The sequence below is a fragment of the Zalophus californianus genome, chromosome 1 (assembly GCF_009762305.2).
Source record: "Zalophus californianus isolate mZalCal1 chromosome 1, mZalCal1.pri.v2, whole genome shotgun sequence".
NCBI lineage: Eukaryota > Metazoa > Chordata > Mammalia > Carnivora > Otariidae > Zalophus > Zalophus californianus.
This window is the reverse complement of record NC_045595.1, coordinates 92,461,590-92,484,610: the sequence shown is the minus strand read 5'-3', so window position 1 is coordinate 92,484,610 and position 23,021 is coordinate 92,461,590. Positions and strand designations below refer to the sequence as shown.

Genomic DNA, 23,021 nt, shown 5'->3' with positions numbered 1-23,021 from the left:
TGAATTTAAAAATACAGTATGATTCCATTTATATAAGGTACTTAGTCAAAATCACACAGAACAAAGTAGAATGGTGATTGCCAGGAGGGAATAATAGGGAGAAACTGTTTAATGGGTATAGAGTTCCAGTTTCTTTTTCTTCTTTTAAATATTTTTCTAAGTTTATTTTTGTTAGTAATCTCCACCCAATATGGAGCTTGAACTCACAACCACAATATCAACAGTCGCATGCTCTTCCAACTGAGCCAGCAAGGTGCCCCCAGAGTTCCAGTTTTGCAAGATGAATAGTTACATAGATGAATACTGGTTATGGTTGCACATTATGGATGTATTTAATACCACTGGATGTACATTTAAAAATGGTTAAATTGGGAGAGGCAGAGCAAGATGGCGGAGGAGTACGAGACCTGGGTTTCGTCTGGTCTCAGGAATTCGGCTGAATAGGGATCAAACCATTCTGAACACCTACGAACTCAAAAGGAGATCGAAGAGAATAGCAACAACTCTCTGAACAGAAAAGCGACCACTTACTGGAAGGTAGGACGCGAAGAAGTGAACCCGAGGCGATATTCGGGAGGATAGACGGTTGGGGAGGGGGCCTCCGTCGGCCGCTTCTGGCAAGTGATAGAGCCACGGAGCACAAAATCAGAACTTACAGAAGTCGGCTCCGCTGAGGGACGTCACTCCAGTGGCTAAGCGGGAGGTGGAACCCTCGCGGGACAGTGTGGTCTCAGGACCCTCAGGGTCACAGAAAGACCAGGGGTGACTGAGTGCGGCAGAGCTCCCAGGTATTGGAGTGGGGTAGCCGGCTGCAAAGACAGAGCCGAGGCGCGGGCTCTCAGCTCGGGGTTGCCATAAACTGTGATCAGTGAAACAGCTGGGCCACTGCTCCTCCAGCAGGGACACAACGAGTGGCAGAGCCGGGGAGACGCCCCTTCCTCCCCCGGGAGGAGTGGCGCGGAAGCGCACCGCAGGCATCTGCTGGGTTTGGAGACTCCACATGGGTCGGGTGCCAGAGATAGAAACGCTCGGTCACAGGCCAGTTGAGCACGGAGTGCGGCCGGAGACCGCGGACACGGGAGTGACTACTTTTCTCTGGGGGCGCACTGAGGAGCGGGACCCTGAGTTCTCAGCTCCTCCGGGGCAGAGATTGGGAGGCCACCATTTTCACTCTGGTCCTCCAAGGCTGTACCAAGAGCTTGCAGGGAACAAAAGCTCCAGAGAGCAAACCCCAGCACACTGTTTAGCCCGGAATGCCAAGGGCGGGGCAATTCTGCTTCCGGCAAAGACCTTTGGGAACCACAGCAACAGGCCCCTCCCCCAGAAGATCAGCAGGAACAGCCAGCAAGCCAAGACCAAGTTTACTGATCAAGGAGAACGGGAGAACTCCAGCGCTAGGGGAATACTGCACATAGAATTCATGGCTTTTTTACCATGATTCATTAGTTTTTCAAAGTTAATTTTTTTAACTGGTTTTTCTTTTTGAATTTTCCTTTTTCCCTTTTTCAACCAACATCTTATCAAACCCTTTTTAAAAAAATTTTTATTTTTCATTTTTAGAGTCATATTTTATCACTTCATAGTAGTTACCCTTATTTTTGGCACACACACATATATATATGTATATATACATATATATATAAGCTGTTCTCTAAAATTTTGAGATAGTTTCTTCCAACAGATCAAAATATACCCTAAATCACTAGTGTATGGCTTTGTTCTAGTCTCCTGCCTGATCACATTCTCTCCCTTTTTTCTTTCTTTCTTCTTTGTTTTTTAATCTTCTTTCTTTTGTCAAACTTATCAATTCCTTTTATAAAATCTTTTATAATTTTCATCTTTACACTCATCTTCCATCCCTTCATTGTATCAACCCTTATTTTGTACATATATACGTCTTTCTTCCTTTAAAATATCAGGAGGCACTTTCTTCTAACAGACCAAAATACGCACAAAATCTAGTGTGTGCCACTGATCTATGCACTAGCCTGATCATATTTGATCATATTCCTTTTTGTTTTGTTCTGTTTTTGTTTGTTTTTATCTTTTTCTTTTTTTCTTTTTTTTCTCTTTTTCTTTCTTTCCCTTTCTTTTCCCCTGGTTTCAGGTCTTTTCTGATTTCTATAGAGTATATTTGCTGGGCACGTTGCTAACCTGTTAGCATTTTGTTCTCTCATTCATCTATCCTCCTCTGGACAAAATGACAAGACGAAAAAAATCACCTCAGCAAAAAGAACAATAGGTAGTACCGTCTGCCAGGGACCTACTCAATACGGACATTAGTACGATGTCAGACCTAGAGTTCAGAATCGTGACTTTAAAGATACTAGCTGGGCTTGAAAAAAGCGTGGAAGTTATTAGAGAAACCCTTTCTGGAGAAATAAAAGAACTAAAATCTAACCAAGTCGAAATCAAAAAGGCTATTAATGAGGTGCAATCAAAAATGGGGGCACTAACTGCTAGGATAAATGAGGCAGAAGAGAGAATCAGCGATATAGAACACCAAATGATGGAAAATAAAGAGGCTGAGAAAAAGAGAGAGAAACAACTACTGGATCACGAGGGCAGAATTCGAGACATAAGCGATACGGTAAAATGAAACAACATTAGAATAATTGGGATCCCAGAAGAGTAAGAAAGAGAGAGAGGGGCAGAAGGTATATTGGAGCAAATTATAGCAGAGAACTTCCCTAATGGGGAAGGAGACAGGCATCAAAATCCAGGAGGCACACAGAACCCCTCTCAAAATCAATAAAAATAGGTCAACACCCCAACATCTAATAGTAAAACTTACGAGTCTCAGAGACAAAGAGAAAAACCTGAAAGCAGCTTGGGAGAAGAGATCTGTAACCTGTAATGGTAGAAACATTAGATTGGCAACAGACCTATCCACAGAGACCTGGCAGGCCAGAAAGGACTGGCATGATATCTTCACAGCACTAAACGAGAAAAATATGCAGCCAAGAATACTATATCCAGCTAGGCTGTCATTGTAAATAGAAGGAGAGATAAAAAGCTTCCAGGACAAACAAAAACTAAAGGAATTTGCAAACACGAAACCAGCCCTACAAGAAACATTTAAAGGGGTCCTCTAAGCAAAGAGAGAGCCTAAAAGCAGCATAGACCAGAAAGGAACACAGACAATATACAGTCACAGTCACCTTACAGGCAATACAATGGCACTAAATTCATACCTTTCAATAGTTACCCTGAATGTAAATGGGCTCAATGCCCCAATCAAAAGACACAGGCTATCAGATTGGATTAAAAAACAAGACCCATCAATATGCTGTCTGCAAGAGACTCATTTTAGACCCAAAGCCACCCCGAGATTGAAAGTGAGGGGGTGAAAAACCATTGCCATGCTAATGGACACCAAAAGAAAGCTGGGGTGGCAACCCTTATTTCAGACAAATTAGATTTTAAAACAAAAACTGTAATAAGAGATGAGGAAGGACACTATATCCTACTTAAAGGGTCTATCCAACAAGAAGATCTAACAATTGTAAATATCTATGCCCCTAATATGGGAGCAGCCAATTAATAACAAAAGCAAAGAAACACACTGACAACAATACAATAATAGTGGGGGACTTTAACACCCCCCTGACTGAAATGGACAGATCATCTAAGCAAAAGATCAACAAGGAAATAAAGCCTTTAAATGAAACACTGGACCAAATGGACTTCACAGACATATTCAGAACATTCCATCCCAAAGCAACGGAATACACATTCTTCTCTAGTGCCCATGGAACATTCTCCAGAACTGATCACATCCTAGGTCACAAATCAGGTCTCAAGTGGTACCAAAAGATTGGGATCATTCCCTGCATATTTTCAGACCACAATGCTTTGAAACTAGAACTCAATCACAAGAGGAAAGTCGGAAAGAACTCAATTACATGGAAGCTAAAGAGCATCCTACTAAAGAATGAATGGGGGCACCTGGGTGGCTCAGTTGGTTAAACGACTGCCTTCAGCTCAGGTCATGATCCTGGAGTCCCGGGATCAAGTCCCACATCGGGCTTCCTGCTCAGCAGGGAGTCTGCTTCTCCCTCTGACCCTCTTCCCTCTCGTGCTTTCTATCTCTCATTCTCTCTCTCTCAAATAAAATCTTTAAAAATAAATAAATAAATAAAAATAAAGAATGAATGGGTCAACCAGGAAATTAAGAAGTAAAAAAATTCATGGAAACCAATGAAAATGAAAACACAACTGTTCAAAATCTTTGGGATACAGCAAAGGCAGTCCTAACAGGAAAGTATATAGCAATACAAGCCTTTCTCAAGAAACAAGAAAGGTCTCAAATACACAACCTAACCCTACACCTAAAGGAGTTAGAGAAAAAACAGCAAATAAAGCCTAAACCCAGCAGGAGAAGAGAAATAATAAAGATCAGGGCAGAAATCAATGAACTAGAAACCAAAAGAACAGTAGAACCGATCAACAAAACTAGGAGCTGGTTCTTTGAAAGAATTAACAAGACTGATAAACCCCTGGCCAGACTTATCAAAAAGAAAACAGAAATGACCCAAATCAACAAAATCATGAATGAAAGAGGAGAGATCACAACCAACACCAAAGAAATACAAACAATTATAAGAACATATTATGAGCAACTCTATGCCAGCAAATTAGATAACCTGGAAGAAATGGGTGCATTCCTAGAGATGTATCAACTACCAAAATTGAACCAGGAAGAAATAGAAAACCTGAACAGACCTATAACCACTAAGGAAATTGAAGCAGTCATCAAAAATCTCCCAAAAAACAAAAGCCCAGGGCCAGATGGCTTCCCAAGGGAACTCTACCAAACATTTAAAGAAGAATTAATACCTATTCTCCTGAAACTGTTCGAAAAAATAGAAATGGAAGGAAAACTTCCAAACTCATTTTATGAGGCCACCATTACCTTGATCCTAAAACCAGACAAAGACCCCATCAAAAAGGAGAATTACAGACCAATATCCTTGATGAACATGGATGCAAAAATTCTCATTAAGATAATAGCCAATAGGATCCAACAGTACATTAAAAGGATTATTCACCACGACCAAGTGGGATTTATCCCTGGGCTGCAAGGTTGGTTCAACATCCACAAGTCAATCAAGGTGATACAATATATTAACAAAAGAAAGAACAAGAATCATATGATCCTCTCAACAGATGCAGAAAAAGTATTTCACAAAGTACAGCATCCTTTCTTGATCAAAACTCTTCAGAGTACAGGGATGGAGGGTACATACCTCAATATCATAAAAGCCATCTATGAAAAACCTACAGCGAGTATCATTCTCAATGGGGAAAAGCTGAGAGCTTTTCCCCTAAGGTCAGGAACGCAGCAGGGATGTCCACTATCACCACTGCTATTCAACATAGTATTAGAAGTCCTAGCCACAGCAATCAGACAACGAAAAGAAATCAAAGGCATCCAAATCGGCAAAGAGGGAGTCAAACTCTCACTCCTTGCAGATTATATGATACTGTATGTGGAAAACCCAAAAGACTCCACCCCAAAACTGCTAGAACTCATACAGGAATTCAGTAAAGTAGCAGGATATAAAATCAATGCACAGAAATCAGTGGCATTCCTATACACCAACAACAAGACAGAAGAGAGACAAATCAAGGAGTCGATCCCATTTACAATTGCACCCAAAACCGTAAGATACCTAGGAGTAAATTTAACCAAAGAGGCAAAGGATCTGTACTCAGAAAACTATAAAATACTCATGAAAGAAACTGAAGAAGACACAAAGAAATGGAAAAACGTTCCATGCTCATGGATTGGAAGAACAAACATTGTGAAGATGTCAATGCTACCTAGAGCAATCTACACATTCCATGCAATTCCCATCAAAATACCAACCACTTTTTTCAAAGAAATGGAACAAATAATCCTAAAATTTGTATGGAACCAGAAGAGACCCCGAATAGCCAGAGGAATATTGAAAAAGAAAAGCAAAGCTGGCGGCATCACGATTCCGGACTTCCGGCTCTATTACAAAACTGTCATCATCAAGACAGTATGGTACTGGCACAAAAACAGACACATAGATCAATGGAACAGAATAGAGAGCCCAGAAATGGACCCTCAACTCTGTGGTCAACTAATCTTTGACAAAGCAGGAAAGAACGTCCAGTGGAAAAAAGACAGTCTCTTCAACAAATGGTGTTGGGAAAATTGGACAGCCACATGCAGAAGAATGAAACTGGACCATTTCCTTACACCATACACAAAAATACACTCCAAATGGTTGAAAGACCTAAACGTGAGACAGGAGTCCATCAACATCCTAAAGGAGAACACAGGCAGCAACGTCTTCGACCTCAGCCGCAGCAACTTCTTCCTAGAAACATCGCCAATGGCAAGGGAAGCAAGGGCAAAAATGAACTATTGGGATTTCATCAAGATAAAAAGCTTTTGCACAGCCAAAGAAACAGTCCACAAAACCAAAAGACAACCGACAGAATGGGAGAAAATATTTGCAAATGACATATCAGATAAAGGGCTAGTATCTAAAATCTATAAAGAACTTAACAAACTCAACACCCAAAGAACAAATGATCCAATCAAGAAATGGGAAGAAGACATGAACAGACATTTTTCCAAAGAAGACATCCAAATGGCCAACAGGCACATGAAAAAGTGCTCAACATCACTTGGCATCAGGGAAATCCAAATCAAAACCTCAATGAGATACCACCTCACACCCGTCAGAATGGCTAAAATGAACAAGTCAGGAAACGACAGATGTTGGCGGGGATGCGGAGAAAGGGGAACCCTCCTACACTGTTGGTGGGAATGCAAGCTGGTGCAACCACTCTGGAAAACGGTATGGAGGTTCCTCAAACAGTTGAAAATAGAGCTACCATAGGATCCAGCAATTGCACTACTGGGTATTTACCCCAAAGATACAAATGTAGGGATCCGAAGGGGTATGTGCAGCCCAATGTGTATAGCAGCAATGTCCACAATAGCCAAACTGTGGAAAGAGCCAAGATGTCCATCGACAGATGAATGGATAAAGAAGATGTGGTATATATACACAGTGGAATATTCTGCAGCCATCAAAAGGAATGAGATCTTGCCATTTGCAACGACATGGATGGAACTGGAGGGTGTTATGCTGAGTGAAAGAAGTCAATCAGAGAAAGACATGTATCATATGACCTCGCTGATATGAGGAATTCTTAATCTCAGGAAATAAACTGAGGGTTGCTGGAGTGGTGGTGGGGTGGGAGGGATGGGGTGGCTTGGTGATAGACACTGGGGAGGGTATGTGCTATGGTGAGCGCTGTGAATTGTGCAAGACTGTTGAATCACAGATCTGTACTTCTGGAACAAGTAATGCAATATATGTTAAGAAAAAAAAAAAAGATAGCAGAAGGGGAAGAATGAAGGGGAGTAAGTCGGAGGGGGAGACGAACCATGAGAGACGATGGACTCTGAAAAACAAACTGAGGGTTCCAGAGGGGAGGGGGGTGGGGGATGGGTTAGCCTGGTGATGGGTATTAAAGAGGGCACGTTCTGCATGGAGCACTGGGTGTTACGCACAAACAATGAATCATGGAACACTACATCAAAAACTAATGATGTATGGTGATTAACATAATAAAAAATTTTTTAAAAATGGTTAAATTGGTAAATTTCATGTGTATTTTACAACAATAAAAAATGCTGAGGGGTGCCTGGGTGGCTCAGTCATTAAGCGTCTACCTTCAGCTCGGGTCATGATCCCAGAGTCCTGGGATTGAGCCCCGTAAAAAAAAAAAAAAAAAAGCTGAAAAAGTTATCTATATGTGCAAAAAATATCAAGGTGTGTGGGCAAACTTCCAAGTATGGCAGAGTGAAGAGTTCAGAAAACTCTTCCCCCAACGAAACAACTATAAAACTGGACAAAATTGTCAAAAACAAACATTTGGAGGCTTAGGAATCAGACCAAATATTAACAAATTGAGAAGTGCTTATCGATTAAAAAAAAAAAAAAACAAAACTGCTAAACTTGAGATAAGAACAGTGACATTCCTAACTAAGGCTGCTATTATTGCCCACACCTCAGGATGTGAAAGAGAATAATACCAGACACTAATTAAAATCCACAGGAAGTAACATCACTAAAAATGTTAATTATGTGATTAAATATACAGTAGTGTATATAGTTCTCTCTTAATACAAGATTGTATAAAGCAATTATTTTAATACTTTGTTGTTAGACTTATAAGGTATATAACAATAACATAATAAAGGAAGGGGAATAAAATGGAGCTATATGGGATCAAAGATCCTACATTTTAACAGAATTAAGTCAGTTTCAATTTAGAGTAGACAGTGATCATTTGACATACATATTGTAACCCTTAGAGCAACTACCAAATAACTCAATAAACACAGTTTTTAGAAAAGTCAGAAGAGGGGCGCCCTGGGTGGCTCAGTTGGTTAAGTGACTGCCTTTGGCTCAGGTCATGATCCTGGAGTCTCAGGATAAGTCCTGCATCGAGCTCCCTGCTCAGCAAGGAGTCTGCTTCTCCCTCTGACCCTCCTCCCTCTCATGCTCTCTCTCATTCTCTCTCAAATAAATAAAATCTTAAAAAAAAAAAGAGGAATTAGGAAACTATACTAAAAATATGTGTTTAACATAAAAGAGTTGAGTGATATCAGAGAAGATGCTGGAACAAGAAGCTCTAAGAATCCATGCCTCAAACTAAACATCTATTAAGTTCACAGGAATGGTCTAAAGCAACTATTTTGGAACTCTGGAGTCTAGTGGAACCATCTGGCACCCTGCAACCTTGCAGCAGGCAGCCATGGGGACTGGCAGCTCATGTTTCTAGCGTGGCTAGCTGATGTCAGAGTAGACAATAAGGACCCTGTCCTCCAATATTCAGGGTTATGTGTATTGATTACTGATCATGGCTTTTGATCAATAAAGGACCAGTATAGAGGCTGGTAACTGTTTCAACCCTGACAGGTTCAAGTAGCTCTACAGCTGAGATGGGATTTAAAGAAACAGTTTCTTGGGACACCTGGGTGGCTCAGATGGTTAAGCGTCTGCCTTCGGCTCAGGTCATGATCCCAGGGTCCTGGGATTGAGCCCTGCATCGGGCTCCCTGCTTGGCGGGAAGCCTGCTTCTCCCTCCGCCTGCAGTTCTCCCTGCTTATGCGCTCTCTCTCGCTTTCTGACAAATAGATAAAATCTTTAAAAATAAAAAATAAAAATTAGACCCATCACGTTTTAAAAATAAATAAAAATAAAGAGATAGTTTCTCTTCAAGGAGCCAGACGTTTAACGAAATCTTTGTCAGGTCACTGGTTGACTGCCAGAAACTTCAGTGACCACACTTGACATGTAACATATTTTTGCAAAGCAGCTCAGAAAGTCACAAATGGATAGATTCAGCCCCCAACAAGCAAAACTCCACAGTCTCTGACAAGTGAGTGAATTAGATTTCCAACATTACCAGAAATACACATAATTCCCAATACTCAACAAAAACAAGAATTTACTAAACACATAAACAGGCTACTACAGACCATTTACAGGAAACAAAGAATTTGACAGAAACCATCACTGAGGAAGTTCAGACACTGGAATTGTCAAAGACATTATAGGAACGGTCTTTTTTTAAGATTCATTTATTTTATTTTAGAGAGAGAGAAAGAGTGCACCCACATGTGTGTGCGAGTTGCAGGAGAGGCAGAGGGAGAGAAGGAAGCCTGACACAGGGCTTGATCTCATGACCCTGAGATCATGACCTGAGCCGAAACCAAGAGTCAGACACTCAACCGACTGAGCCATCCAGGCACCCCAGCAATAGTCTTAAATACAGGCAATGAGCTAAAGGAAATCATGAAGGGGGGATAAAAGGAAATCAGAAAAACAATGAACAAAATGAGTATGCCAATAAATAGAAATAGAAATAGAAACGAAGCAGAAATTCTGGAGTTGAAAAGGACAGTAACTGAAATGAGCTTACTAGAGGGGTTCAACAGCAGATTTCAAGCAAAAGAAAAATTCAGAAAACATGAAGACAACTGAAACTATTCAGTCTAAGGAGCAGCTAAGAAAACAATAAAGAAAAATGAACACCCTGAGGGACCTGTAAGGAAGCAGACATGTACCAACATACACATTATAGTACTCTCAGAAGAAGACGACGACGACCCTCAACTCTATGGTCAACTAATCTTCAACAAAGCAGGAAGGAATATCCAATGGAAAAAAGACAGTCTCTTCAACAAATGGTGTTGGGAAAATTGGACAGTCATGTGCAGAAGAATGAAACTGGACTACACACCTTACACCATACACAAAAACAGACTCAAAACGGATGAAGGACCTAAATGTGAGACAGGAATCCATCAAAATCCTTAAGGAGAACACAGGTAGCAACCTCTTTGACCTTAGCCACAGCAACTTCTTGCCAGACATCTTCAAAAGCAAGGGCAACAAAGGCAAAAACGAACTACTGGGACTTCATCAAGATAAAAAGCTTTTGCACAGAAAAGGAAACAGTTGACAAAACCAAAAGATGACCAACAAAATGGGAGAAGATATTTGCAAATGACATATCTGATAAGGAGTTAGTATCTAAAATATATAAAGTACTGATAGAACTCAACATCCTAAAAATAAATAACCCAATTAAAAACTGGACAGAAGGGGGCACCTGGGTGGCTCAGTTGTTAAGCGTCTGCCTTCGGCTCAGGTCATGATCCCAGGGTTCTGGGATCGAGCCCTGCGTCATGCTCTCTGCTCAGCGGGAAGCCTGCTTCTCCCTCTCCCACTCCCCCCTGCTTGTGTTCCCTCTCTCATGGTCTCTCTCTGTCAAATAAATAAAAATCTTTAAAAAAAAAAAAAAACTGGGCAGAAGACATGAACAGACATTTCTCCAAAGAAGACATCAAGATGGCCAACAGACACATGAAAAGATGCTCAATATCATTCATCAGGGAAATACAAATCAAAACCACAATGAGGTATCACCTTACACCTGTCTAGTAGTGAAAATCAAATACACAACAGGGGCACCTGGGTGGCGCAGTCAGTTGGGCATCCGACTCGATTTCAGCTCAGGTCATGATTTCCAGTCATGAGGCTGAGCCCCACATCGGGCTCTGCACTCAGCAGGAAGTCTGCTTGGGATTGTCTCTCCCTTTCCCTCTGCCCCTCCTGCTTGTGCATGTGCGCATGCGATCTCTCGCTCTCTCTCTCTCTCTCTCTCAAATCTTTAAAAAAAAATCAAAAACACAAGTGTTGGCAAGGATGTGGAGAAAAAAAGAACCCCTGTACATCACTGGTAGGAAGACAAACTTGTGCAGCCACTGCAGACAGTATGGAGGTTCCTCAAAAAAATTAAAAATAGAACTACCCTATGATCCAATAATCACACTAATGGGTATTTACCCAAAGAATACAAAAACACTAAATCCAAGGGATATATGCAGCCATATGTTTATTACAGCATTATTTACAATAGCCAAGATATGGAAGCAGTCCAAGTGTCCACCAATAGATGAATGGATAAAGATGTGATATATATGTATGTATATACATAAACATATATCACACACACACACACACACACACACACACACACACACACACACACACACACACACACACACACACACACACACAGGAATATTACTCAGCCATAAAAAAGAGTAAAATCTTGCCATCTGCAACAATATGGATGGAGCTAAAGTATAATGCTAAGTGAAGTAAGTAAAAGACAAATACCATATGATTTCACTCATATGTGGAGCTTAAGAAACAAAACGAACAAAGAAAAAAAGACAAAAACCAGACTCTTAAATATACAAAACTGATGGTTATCAGAGGAAAGGTGAGCAGGGAGATGGGTGAAACAGGTGAAGAGGATTAAGAGTTCACTTACCATGAGAAGCACTGAATAATGTATAGAATTATTAAATCACTATATTGTATACCTGAAACTAACACTGTTGTTAATTTTATTGGAATTTTTAAAAAAGTCATTGAATTACATGCTTACAATGGATAGATTTTACGGTTTGTAAATTATACCTCTTACAAAGCTGTTCCCAAAAATGTCAAGGTCATGGAGGACAAAGAAAAACTGAGAAACTGCTCCAAATTAAAGGAAATTAAGGGGATAAAACAATTACAGACAGTACTCAATCCTGAATTGGATGGGGCATAGGGGAGTAAGGGAATAGCTGTAGAGGGCTTTATTTAGGATTGTCTGATGAAATCTGAGTAAGTACCATAGATAAGAATAATATCGATGAATCAATGTTAAATTTCTTGATTTCTATTATTGTTCTGACTTTATTACAGAATGTCCTTGTTCTTAGGAAACACGCAATGAAGGATTTAAGAGCTATAGAAGGAACAGTATCAAATTATTCTCAAGTGTTTCAGATAAATATAACCTGCAAATATATACATATGGAGAGAAATGATATAGCAAATGGGCAAAATGTAAACAAGTGACAATTCTGGGTAAAGGACATATGGGAGTTCCCTGTACTATTTTTTGCAATTTTTATATGAAGTTTGAAATTCTATCAAAATAAAGTTACAAAAAAAAATTTTAAATAACAATACAGGCAGAAGGAAGTGGCTGGAGGTGTAGAAATAACAAGCAGTATTAATTTTATTTTTTTTAAGTGGGCTCCAAGCCCAACACAAGGCTTGAACTCACGACCCAGAGATCAAGACCTGAACTGAGATCAAGAGTCGGACACTTAATGGACCAAGCCACTCAAGCACCCCAGTAAATAATTCATTAAAGTCACTAAAGCCTACCTCCTGAAAACAAAATAAAACCCAACTCCTGCAGCCTGTACTCCTAAAGACGGGTTAGAGTAGGAGATATTCTAAAACTCTGACAAGTTCTAAAATGTGGTGATTTACTGACACTTCTCTTAGGGCCATGTTTCCTTTCCTTCATTTCCAGTACAGGCATGACTTCCCGGCTAAGGGCTAAAGGAGACCTTCCAGGCCTAAATCATCTGACCACGCCACCCAAAGAGCTAATCCTCCCCAGTAGGTTATTCCTGGAGCTCAAGGTTAAAGATTAAAAAGTAGGTTTAAGATCTACAAAGTGGCTTCTCAATGAACCTAAGTACTCCCACAACTAGCTGAGCACCTTACACAAAATAAATACACATTGTTCTAATGGATCCTAAAGGGCAGTAGACAGGGACAGAAGACTCATAAGCCTGAAGCCCAGGGGATGACAACAGCAGCTGGCCTGATTAGAAACAATGTCTGCCTGTTTCTTTCCTGCCTTCTCCTTTTTTCCTCCCCTCTCTAGAAATGTAGATCTCTTTTCTCAAGTTTCCATCTGGCAGTATCTCTCTTCCTCACCCCAATCTCCCTTACTTTCTTAGAATATACTTCCTACTTCAAATGACACATTTAATTTATTTTTGTGTTTTTCATTTCTTTCTCTGTAATTTTAGTAAGTAAGCAGAAAGATATCTGAAATGAAGTTCATGGAATGTTTCTGAATGGTGGGATTTGGCTAATTTTTCTTCTTTGTACTACAACTTGAACTTCATATAATGACCTTGTGTTTTAACCAAAATAAGCAGCACTGCATTTTTTTTAAATTCCTATTTCTAGCAAATCAGTTCATTTTAACCTTTTATATTCCATGTCCTTTGCTTATGAAAAAAATAATCAGGTGTATTTCCCTTATAAGTGATCTTCAATTTTCCCCTAGGACTGGCCCTCTGTGAGAAAAAAAAAGAAAACCCTCTCCACCTACTCTTCTTGCATTTCGTCCACCTTCCATGCCTTCCCCAGTGACACAGGAAGAAGCCACAGAACAGACATACAGCAGAGAACAGGAGGGATAGGGAAGCTCTGACCAGAACATAGCTTAGAAGACTAAGCCTCGTACTATTTTACTCTCTGTATTCTATTAACAGGTTTCTCACCAGAAAGATGTCTGCATAGCCAGCCAAAGACTCTACTCCCTCTTGGATCCGTGCTCCCCCGGAGTCATTCAGTCCAATCACTGGAGCGCCCACTGTCATGGCCTGGTCCATGATCTGAGACAGCAAAGAAACCTTTTATGAAACAACTGATCCTGTTACCAAAACCAGAATTTATAAAGCACCATGGTGTTTTCTGGGAAAATGTTCTAAGCGCACTTTTCAAAATAGAAGTCATTTACACCAGCTTCATTCCCCAGGATGACTGGGTACCTTCATGGAAGATAGAGAACCAAAATTTTAAGGGCGGATTAAAGCCCCTCAGGCATCCAAGAGCCAAAGCACTTCCCAGTAGCAGGTGGGAAGACTGCTCATGACAACCATTTCTAGAGCCACAGGCCTAGCTGTAATATTTTTCCAGGAGCCAGTATTGTTCCCAGTTATTTTTTTTTTAAAGTAGGCTCCATGCCCAACATAGGGCTTGAATTCATGACCCTGAGATCAAAAATCACATGCTCTACTGACTAAGCCAGCCAGGCACCGCCGCCACAGCCGCCACCACCCCCTCCCCGATCCCATTACTCTTTTGAAAGAACTGACAGTACATAATAGCAAAGTAGTATTTTCGTGAAAGTACACGTAGATCCATCTGTTAACCAGAGGCCAGGCCCAAGCCTGCTTTTATTTGTAATGAGCCATATTTTCTTCCTGGGTCAGTGGCTTGAATGTTACTAATAAGTAACATTCCTAATGGCTCTTGTCAGTTCACAAAGCACTTTCACTTCCCTATTATCCATTTAACCATAATAACAGAAGCAGTAAAAAGAAAAATTAGGAAGGTTTAAAAGTTAAGGGATTGGTCCAAGGTTTCAGAAATACATGACAAGACCATGGAATACAGGTTTTCCATTTTACAGGGAAGTTCTCCTCAGCTACTAATAGTCAACCCTACCTTTAATTCCAAAGTTCTCCACATATGATCTATACTTTAATTCATCTCCAGAGCATCTCATCACTAGCAGTGTTTTTAAAATACCATCATGTAATCAATCCTCGCACTGCTCTTTATCTTTTAGTACTTGGGACTCTTCACCTGGACCATGGGCTCTTTACCTGGAGTCTTCAGAACCCCAAGCAGTCTATAGATTTCATCCATGCCTTGGATGGGAAAAAACTTACATCTTTATTAACCTTAGCTGATCTTTAGCCTTTCCTTTAATAATGAACACAGGCAAAAAAAAACCACACACACACTGGAGATACCTGTGACTTTGTCATTAATAGAAGCCACGGATATTTTTATATCACATTCAAGTTGTTGCAGATCACTTGAAAGAGCATTTTTACTCGTACCTACTGTGAAATTATAACAGTTTGGATCCACAACTAAATTTTGTTATTTGATGAATTAGAAAGCACATATACTACAAATGTGTTTTTAAATATTTTTAATTCTTTGTACTCCTACATATTTTATGCATATAAATCATTACCAGCCTGTCAAAGGGATCCATGATACAAAAAAATGTTACAAACGCCTGCCTTAGACTGAAGGGACCTTTGGGTCAGAACCCACCCCGCAGTCCTGCCCCCCAATACTCAACATGTACCATGTGACTGATAAAAATACTGTGTTCTCAATATTAAATACTTACTTTGCAGATCTTTTGGGCATGTGCCCCGGACAGACTACCTCCAAAAACTGTAAAATCCTAAAAAGAAAACGATTAAATCAACAAATACAGTGATTAGCCAGGGACAAAGAGCCAGGAGGAAGAGGAGGAAATGAAAAACTCTTAGCCAAAAGTTTTTGAAGGATTTTTAGAAGTTCAAAAAATTAGGAATAGTCTTCTTTTATTCACTATTCCATGAAATAATTTGTATCTTAAAGAGAATTTATGTATTGTCAAGAGCAAAAGACTTAGTCTTTGCTCTACAAAAATGAGTCATAGCTCTAAGGAAAGGAAGACTTTTCATGCAGACTTAACCCAAAAAATCAGATTCTACAGATATCAAACAGTCAGGCATTTCTATTACTAGAAAGTATCTGTCATTTTGACAAGGGAGGTGAAAAAAGTCAATCAGAGCTCTCACTGCTTCCTCTGGCTTATGGAGTTTCATTACCTTCTGATATAAAGGGCTTCTTGTAGGAAGGACCTCCTTCCTAAAACCATCTCAAAAAGACAGCGGGGAATTAAAAAGAGATTCAGCCCAAGAGGACAGAAAAGGAAGAGGAAACATTGGCAGAGGAGAGACTGAACAAACTGGAGGGGAAATGAAAGCACAAGAAGAATATCTGACTTAGTGAGAACAAATGGAAGCCTATATACTGCAGGGGGAGTAACCACAAGGAGGGGACAAGCCAGGAATCACGGAAAGTAGGGGGTGAGGAGGGGTGAAAAACAGACTGATCCAAAGTCTCTGTTGGGAGCAGCTGGACCCACAGGACCTCTCCTTCACCTTGAGAAGGGGAAAGTTTTATTCTCTAAAACAACTTCATCACAGGGGCTCTGGATTCAATCACCAGCAGCAAAACAAAGCAAAACTGAGGCTAAAAACAGACAAGATTAGGAATCTGTACACTAAATAATGAGCCAGCACTGGCCCCTCCTTTCCCCCTACTCCTCTCCCCCGGAACATACCTATGGCCAATTATCAGGCAAGAGACCGAGGCCGCTTCTCTGGAAAAGAAGTTCCCCCAGAAAAAGCAACTGCAGATATTAACATTTTGGGGATCACTACAAAAAAGCTGGCTCATCACTCCCCACCCTCAGTATCCTTCAGGGCCTATTTCAAATGCCCGATTTTCCCTAAAACATTCTTCAAGCCTGAATGTGATCATCCCTTGTCCTGAGTCCACAGCATTTGGCTAGAACCTCTCTCACCCTATCTGTACTGAAGACACTCCTGTCCTGCCCCATTCTGTCTACAAAATGATTAGCGTCTTTGGGGCAGAAACTCTGGCTCAGTTTTTTCCCTTTCCCTTCCCCCCATCCCTATCCAACCCTACCCCATGGGGATAAAAGATGATAAAAAGTATCAATTCAGTGAATTTCTGTATCTGCTCAGTAGTTAGAACGTTGAGCCCAGAAAGCACAGTAACTTTCTTTGTTCTATCTTATTAATGCTTCCTTCAGTACAAGCTTTTGCCTAGCTCTCATAAATTACAAAAAGGAGAGATCATTTCTTCCAGTTAAGCATTTGGTAGACCCACTTATAACAGTTTTAAAACATTTCAAAGGTAATTCATTAAGTAAATGAGTATTGTTTAAGTACAATACATTTTAAATTAGGCAGTTATTTTATTATTAGACCCATAATTTTAATACTAAACAAGCTTTATAACTTTAGATCTGTAAAAGGAACTAAATATTTAGAATTATATGCATATTTCCACCTGGGGGGGGGATCAAACCCAAAATAGTATAGTGTTAGTTTACTATTAGCTGCTCTAACAATTACCACAAACGGAATTTATTCTCTCACAGTTCTATAATTTAGAAGTCCTACATGGGCCTCACAGAGCTACACTCAAGGTTAGCATGGTTAGGCACCTTTCTGGAGGATCCAAGGGAGAATCTTTTTTCCTGCCTTTTCCAGGTTCTGGAGACCACCTGCATTCCTTCGTTCATGACCTTCCTCCATCTTCTTAGCCAGCAATAGCAGGCCGCTCTCACAACACATCATTCGGAACTCCACTTCTGCCTCTCCTTTTAAGGACCCTTGTGATTATATTGTGCCCACCTGGGTAACCCAGCCTTCTTTATTTTAAGGTTAGCTAATTAAAAACACTAATTCCATCTGCAGCTTAATTCCCCTTTGCCATGTAAGTTAACATATTCATAAATTTCAGGAATTAGGAGTTGGACATTTTGGGGGGCCATTATTCTGCCTCCTACACTATACTCTCCTATAGTCTCAGTGTGAAGAAACTGTATCTGTCTTTATGCAGCCTAACAAAACTTGTTCTAACACTTTCATGAAAGCCCAAAACCTATGGTTCCTAGAGTCTAGTCGCTTCCACCCAGGCTGCATTCACAACACTCAGTCCGCACATTGCCCAGGACATGGCTGTCCTCCAGGCACACACCCAATCTGCCAAGAAGAATCTCACTCACTTGGAATAAACTCCTGGTTCCTGGGACTTTTTACATGATTACTACCCTGTGATCACCCCTCAAAACTAAGGATTCTTTCTCCCTAAGAAAAAACACATACTATAGTATAAAACTCTGGACATATGCCCCTCATCTGCCCCCACTACAAACAAGTTTTCATTCCCCAAAACTGCTTTCTTCTCATGTCTTTTGCTCCTGACTCTTCCCTCCAGGAAAGCTCAGCCTATTGGAGTTATTAAATACCTGACTGAAGACATAAACCAATCTTCCATTGATTCGGCCCCGTCCAGTGACCACACTGTCTCCAGGAAACTACCAGAAAAATAGAAAAATAAAAGTTAAAAAACCCAAATACGTCTTTTAACGAATTTGGCAATGAAAGACCAAAAAACCCGAAAACAACTGCCCACCCTAAATTTCTTAAAATTCAGTATGAATCAGGAACATGATGGAATCTCCCTTTCCCCTGCTCAGCTCTGCAACAGCAAGCACTAGGCTACTGCTTCATCAACAGAAGTGAAGGGCACTACAGTTAGATTTCATCTTCCCTCCTAAAAGCAAAATAATCAAGACTCCCTAGAGCTGCCACTCCCCAAATGCCACAGAAAGGAGAAGGGCATAGAATGACACATGGCAACTCTACAAAGCCACACACCCCACCCCCAAACCTTAAGGCAAACCCATCATTTTGCTTGGAATCCTGGAATACTGTGTGGCCCATAAGGACTGAAATGGAGCCAGCTGATTTGGTGCCAAGTTCACAAATCTTTGGTCACTAATAGCATATATGCAGACCCGAGGAAAACTGATCAAAAGTAAGTCCAAAGAATTCTGCATACCCGTGGAGAACACCCAATTAAAAAAGAAGTATTGGTGGGGCGCCTGGGTGGCTCAGTCATTATGGGTCTGCCTTCGGCTCAGGTCATGATCCCAGGGTCCTGGGATCGAGCCCCACATCGGGCTCTCTGCTCAGAGAGAAACCTGCTTCTCCCTCTCCCACTCCCCCTGCTTGTGTTCCCTCTCTCGCTGTGTCACTGTCTGTCAAATAAATACATAAAATCTTTAAAAAAATAAATAAATAAAAAAGAAGTATTGGTAACTGTGATCTCAAAAACTCCATAAACTTAGTGTCAAAACAGGCAGGTGGTCCTGCTTTAGGGGGCGTCTGGTGCCTAGACAAACCAGAACACAATTAAAAGACGTTCTCATCTTCCCTTCCAAGTTCGTCAATGCGTATTTGTGAGAACTCTGAACCCACAACCAGAGCCCTGGAAACCAGGCCAGAGTCACAATGCAAAAAATATGAGCAGTCCCACTCACATTCCTTCATCTGCAGACAAAGGTAAGTAGGAGAAGCTGGAGGCCCAATAATACTTCTCCCAAGGCACTCCTGCAACTTCAGGCTCCAAACCTGAAAACTATTAAATGTAACTTGAATTCCAAAAGGCCTTCATTAGTCTAGTGGGTAGGCCAGTAGGGCCACAGATGGAAAGTGCAACTTAGAGGCTCATACTACCATGTGAAAAGATACCTTATTCTTCTCAGCAGCCATTCCAAAATCTGCGCATCTGTGTTCCACAAACATGTCACTCTCAACAAAACTGCCAGGGTCCAGCAAAAGACTGATCCGCTCTCTGGTAGTTAGCTTTCCCTAAAATGCAATAAAAAACATTCAGTGAGGTCATCATAGGCAAAGTAAGCAAGGAGCGTTCGTAAGAAGGCCAGAAAGACAGGGTTTGCCCCTTCACCCCTCATGAAAGCCTCTATTCCATCAACCTGCCCAAAACACAGGTATTATCAGATTTCAGCCAGTAAGGAAATCAGGGCAGACAGGGTGCTCCAGGAGCCACCAACCAGGGAAGGTAAATAAGGAAATGGGAGGAGGAAAAGGGGAAGAAAAGTGGTGGTAAGGAGAGCCTGACTGTGGAACAAGATAACTAGTTCCACAAACATTTACTGGAGACTTAACGAGCAATAAAAAGGAGAATGTAAAAGTAAGAGGTGGAAAACTAAAGCGGGTTTAGTGAAGAGTCTGAGTCCACATCCCCGGATTCACAAGCTTCTTCTAGGGAACCTCACACAAACTCACCTCACTAGTGTCCAACCAGAAGGACACTTCCAGGACCACTTCGTGGTTCTTTCTCCTGCCTCCTCCATGGGCTTCTCCTACTATCCTACATTAGGGGCTCTGCTTAGGCACCCCACACCTGACAGTGACACTATGATACCGAGACAACCCCACAGCAGGTAGTGGCTGAGAAGGAGTGGGACAGAGAGCGGTAAAGAGCTCACTTGAGAGGAGTAAAAAAAAAAAAATTGCTTCTTGGAAGGGGTGAGGTTGGAACCTTCAACTTATCAAGAGCCTCTGCTGCTTGGATTCTCAAGCCCTTAGAGCAAATCAAACACCCAGGCCCACTGTCTTCCAACCTCCCTCCGCCCTGGGAAAAAAAACACACCTCAAATTGGCTTTTTCCCCCCATAAGAAAGTAGCCAAAGCCAGTGAGGTCTTTTTAAAACAAACAGGCAATCGTATACACTGTTGTGTAAAGTAGAATTAAGTTTTCCAGAAAGCAATTTGGCAACATATATTAGAGTGTTAAAAAGATTCCTATCTTTTGACCCAGTAATTCCATTTCTGGGAATCTGTCCTATGGAAGGAGTCCAGAAAATTGTTTAAAAAGGGGTGGAGTGAGGTGGAGTGAGGGTGGAGTCAGCCTCCTGACTAAGTCAGCTCTGGCAAAAGAAAAATTGCTTCTTGAGCCTGCATCTAAACCCAGTAGGGTCTACCCAGGAAGAAGTGGGGTGATGTTCCAGGGAGGAATTCTGCAATGGGCCCCAACAGAAAGAGTACACAGGAGCACTGAGAGGCCTTTCCAAAGGATGATGTAAAGGTTCCTTCAACCCAGACAGAGCCACCCCAGGGGAGGGAGGGAAAGCACTCCTGGCACCACATACTCAACCAAAATTTTTTTTAAGATTTATTTGTTTATTTGAGAGAGAGAGCACACACAGCATGGTGCAGGGAGGGGGAGAGGGAGAGGGAGAGAGAGAGAGACCCAAGCAGACTCGCTGCTGAGTCTGGAGCCTGACTTGGGGCTTGATCCCACCACTGGAGATCACGACCTGAGGCAAAACCAAGAGTCCAAGGCTTAAGGACTGCACCACCCAGGCGGCCCCACACTCAACCACCAAATTTACATCTCACTCCCAAGGTCAAAAATTACTATCTTCCCTTTAAAATAAACTGACTCCTAGGGATTAAGTAACTTGTGAGAAAGGAATGGTAACTTATCAAAAAGGAACGGTCACCTTCATGTTCCTGTCAAATCGTAATTTATAACATCTAAATCAACACTCAAGGGGCACCTGGGTGGCTCAGTTGGTTAAGCAGCTGCCTTCAGCTCAGGTCATGATCCTGGAGTCCTGGGATCGAGCCCAGCACTGAGCTCTCTGCTCAGCGGGGAGTCTGCTTCACCCTCTGCCTGCCATTCCCCCTGTTTGTGTTCTTTTTCTGTCAAATAAATAAAATCTTTTAAAAAAACAAAAATAATCAACACTCAATTTAGACTTCAATAAAGGGCTAGTTCAAATCTCACTGAAGATCCCAGTGTTCCACCCCTCACCACCCCACTTGACAGTTGTGCCTCGATGCCCTTCACCTCTAAGAATTTCACTTCTGCATCTTCCAGATTGGTTAACTCATCCAGCACATCAGTCCAGATTCACACACGTGTCAGTGATGCACTGCGTGAGCCTAGTTTCAAGTCCCAGGTCACGGATCTGAGCCTCAGTGTTTCCTGCTGCTAAATGGTCCACCCAGCTTATCTCTGAAGGCCAGATGTCTCGCCTCAAAAACCTCCCTGCCTCTGACACATACCTTTCCTACCCAGCATGTCGATGCACGCTAAGACACTAAAGGCGTTCAGCCAGCATTGTGGGGGCAGAAGTTCCACAAGTTCCCTGTGCACACCCCGCCCCCAGATTAACGTGAGAATTTGCCCACGTTACTTCCCCTGCCATATCCTCCGATTTTCCTGCTTCCATAATGGAGCAAGAACTTACCACGGTTTCACCAGGCAGGAGAAGAATAAACAGATTTTTTTTTCCTAATTAAGTGCCTGTCATCGCTTCCGTAGCTCTACGGATAAGATTGTGAGGGGAGAAGTACTACTATCTTCTTCTTAAAATAAACTGACTCCTAGTGATTAAGTAACTAGTCCAAAAGTTTATAGATGTCAAGTGGTGAGTCATCTGGGACCCGGCCAGCTCCCTCTAAAAATCCAGAAGCAAAATGGAGAGTAGTAAAGCACAATGGTGCTTATCGTCGTTTTCCCCGCCACTTGGTGCAAGGCAACAGGTACTCAAGGTGAACCTTCTCGCCCCCGCCCCCGCCGCTCCCCGGCATGGCGCTGATTGGCTGAAAGGACTGGGGCGTCGCGAGCTAGGCACGCTGTGATAGGTCGCGAACGCCGAGGGGATGGCCCGAACGCCGAGAGGATGGCCGGACCGCCGCGCAAGACTCACTCGCTTATGCTGGGCATCCACGCGGCGCTGGCCTCCTCCCACCAAGGCGGCGCGGCGCTTGTTCTCGATGCGTTCGTTAACCGAGACGGGCTGGCTACACAGGTTGCGGACCGCGGAGCGGAGACCGGTCTCCACAACGCTGAGTCTTGCTCTAGCCGCCACCACGCGCATTGCCGCCGCCATTTTTGCTCTGCCGGCCAGCCCCCAACCGGTGCGCCTGAGTACGCATGTGCGTCAAGCGCGGGCACATCGGGTTCTGCGCCTGCGCAGCATCTGTGGGACGTAGGGAACTTGTGGGTTGGACATCCGCGCGCTCTTAGAAGGGCCGGAGATTTCAAAGACCCCAGACCGCAGTAGGGCGTTACTCTAAGAAGGCTAGTACTGGTTGGTCCTCAGCTCTTGTGCCTTCCTTGCTGCACGGAAGGGGGACTTGCTCTTGCTAGTTC

The 23,021-nt window shown here is 42.1% G+C and overlaps 1 protein-coding gene across 5 annotated transcripts in view; it reads right to left on the bottom strand.

Moving 5' to 3' along the window:
- The window catches only part of PCCB (propionyl-CoA carboxylase subunit beta), a 100,092-nt gene extending 77,301 nt beyond the window's left edge, over positions 1-22,791 (bottom strand). For 2 of the 5 annotated variants that reach the window (XM_027586162.2, XM_027586164.2), the window contains exons 1-5: positions 22,576-22,791; positions 19,583-19,702; positions 18,295-18,363; positions 15,589-15,645; positions 13,937-14,050 (exon numbers count right to left, since the gene is read on the bottom strand). In XM_027586162.2, coding sequence (XP_027441963.2) covers positions 13,937-14,050; positions 15,589-15,645; positions 18,295-18,363; positions 19,583-19,702; positions 22,576-22,758 — 543 coding nt within the window. In that variant the 5' untranslated portion in view covers positions 22,759-22,791. Of the gene's footprint in view, positions 1-13,936; positions 14,051-15,588; positions 15,646-18,294; positions 18,364-19,582; positions 19,703-20,140; positions 20,450-22,575 lie in introns of those variants that run through there. The other 3 variants (XM_027586166.2, XM_027586163.2, XM_027586165.2) reach the window with 3 other exon arrangements.
- Positions 22,792-23,021: the final 230 nt, after the last annotated feature.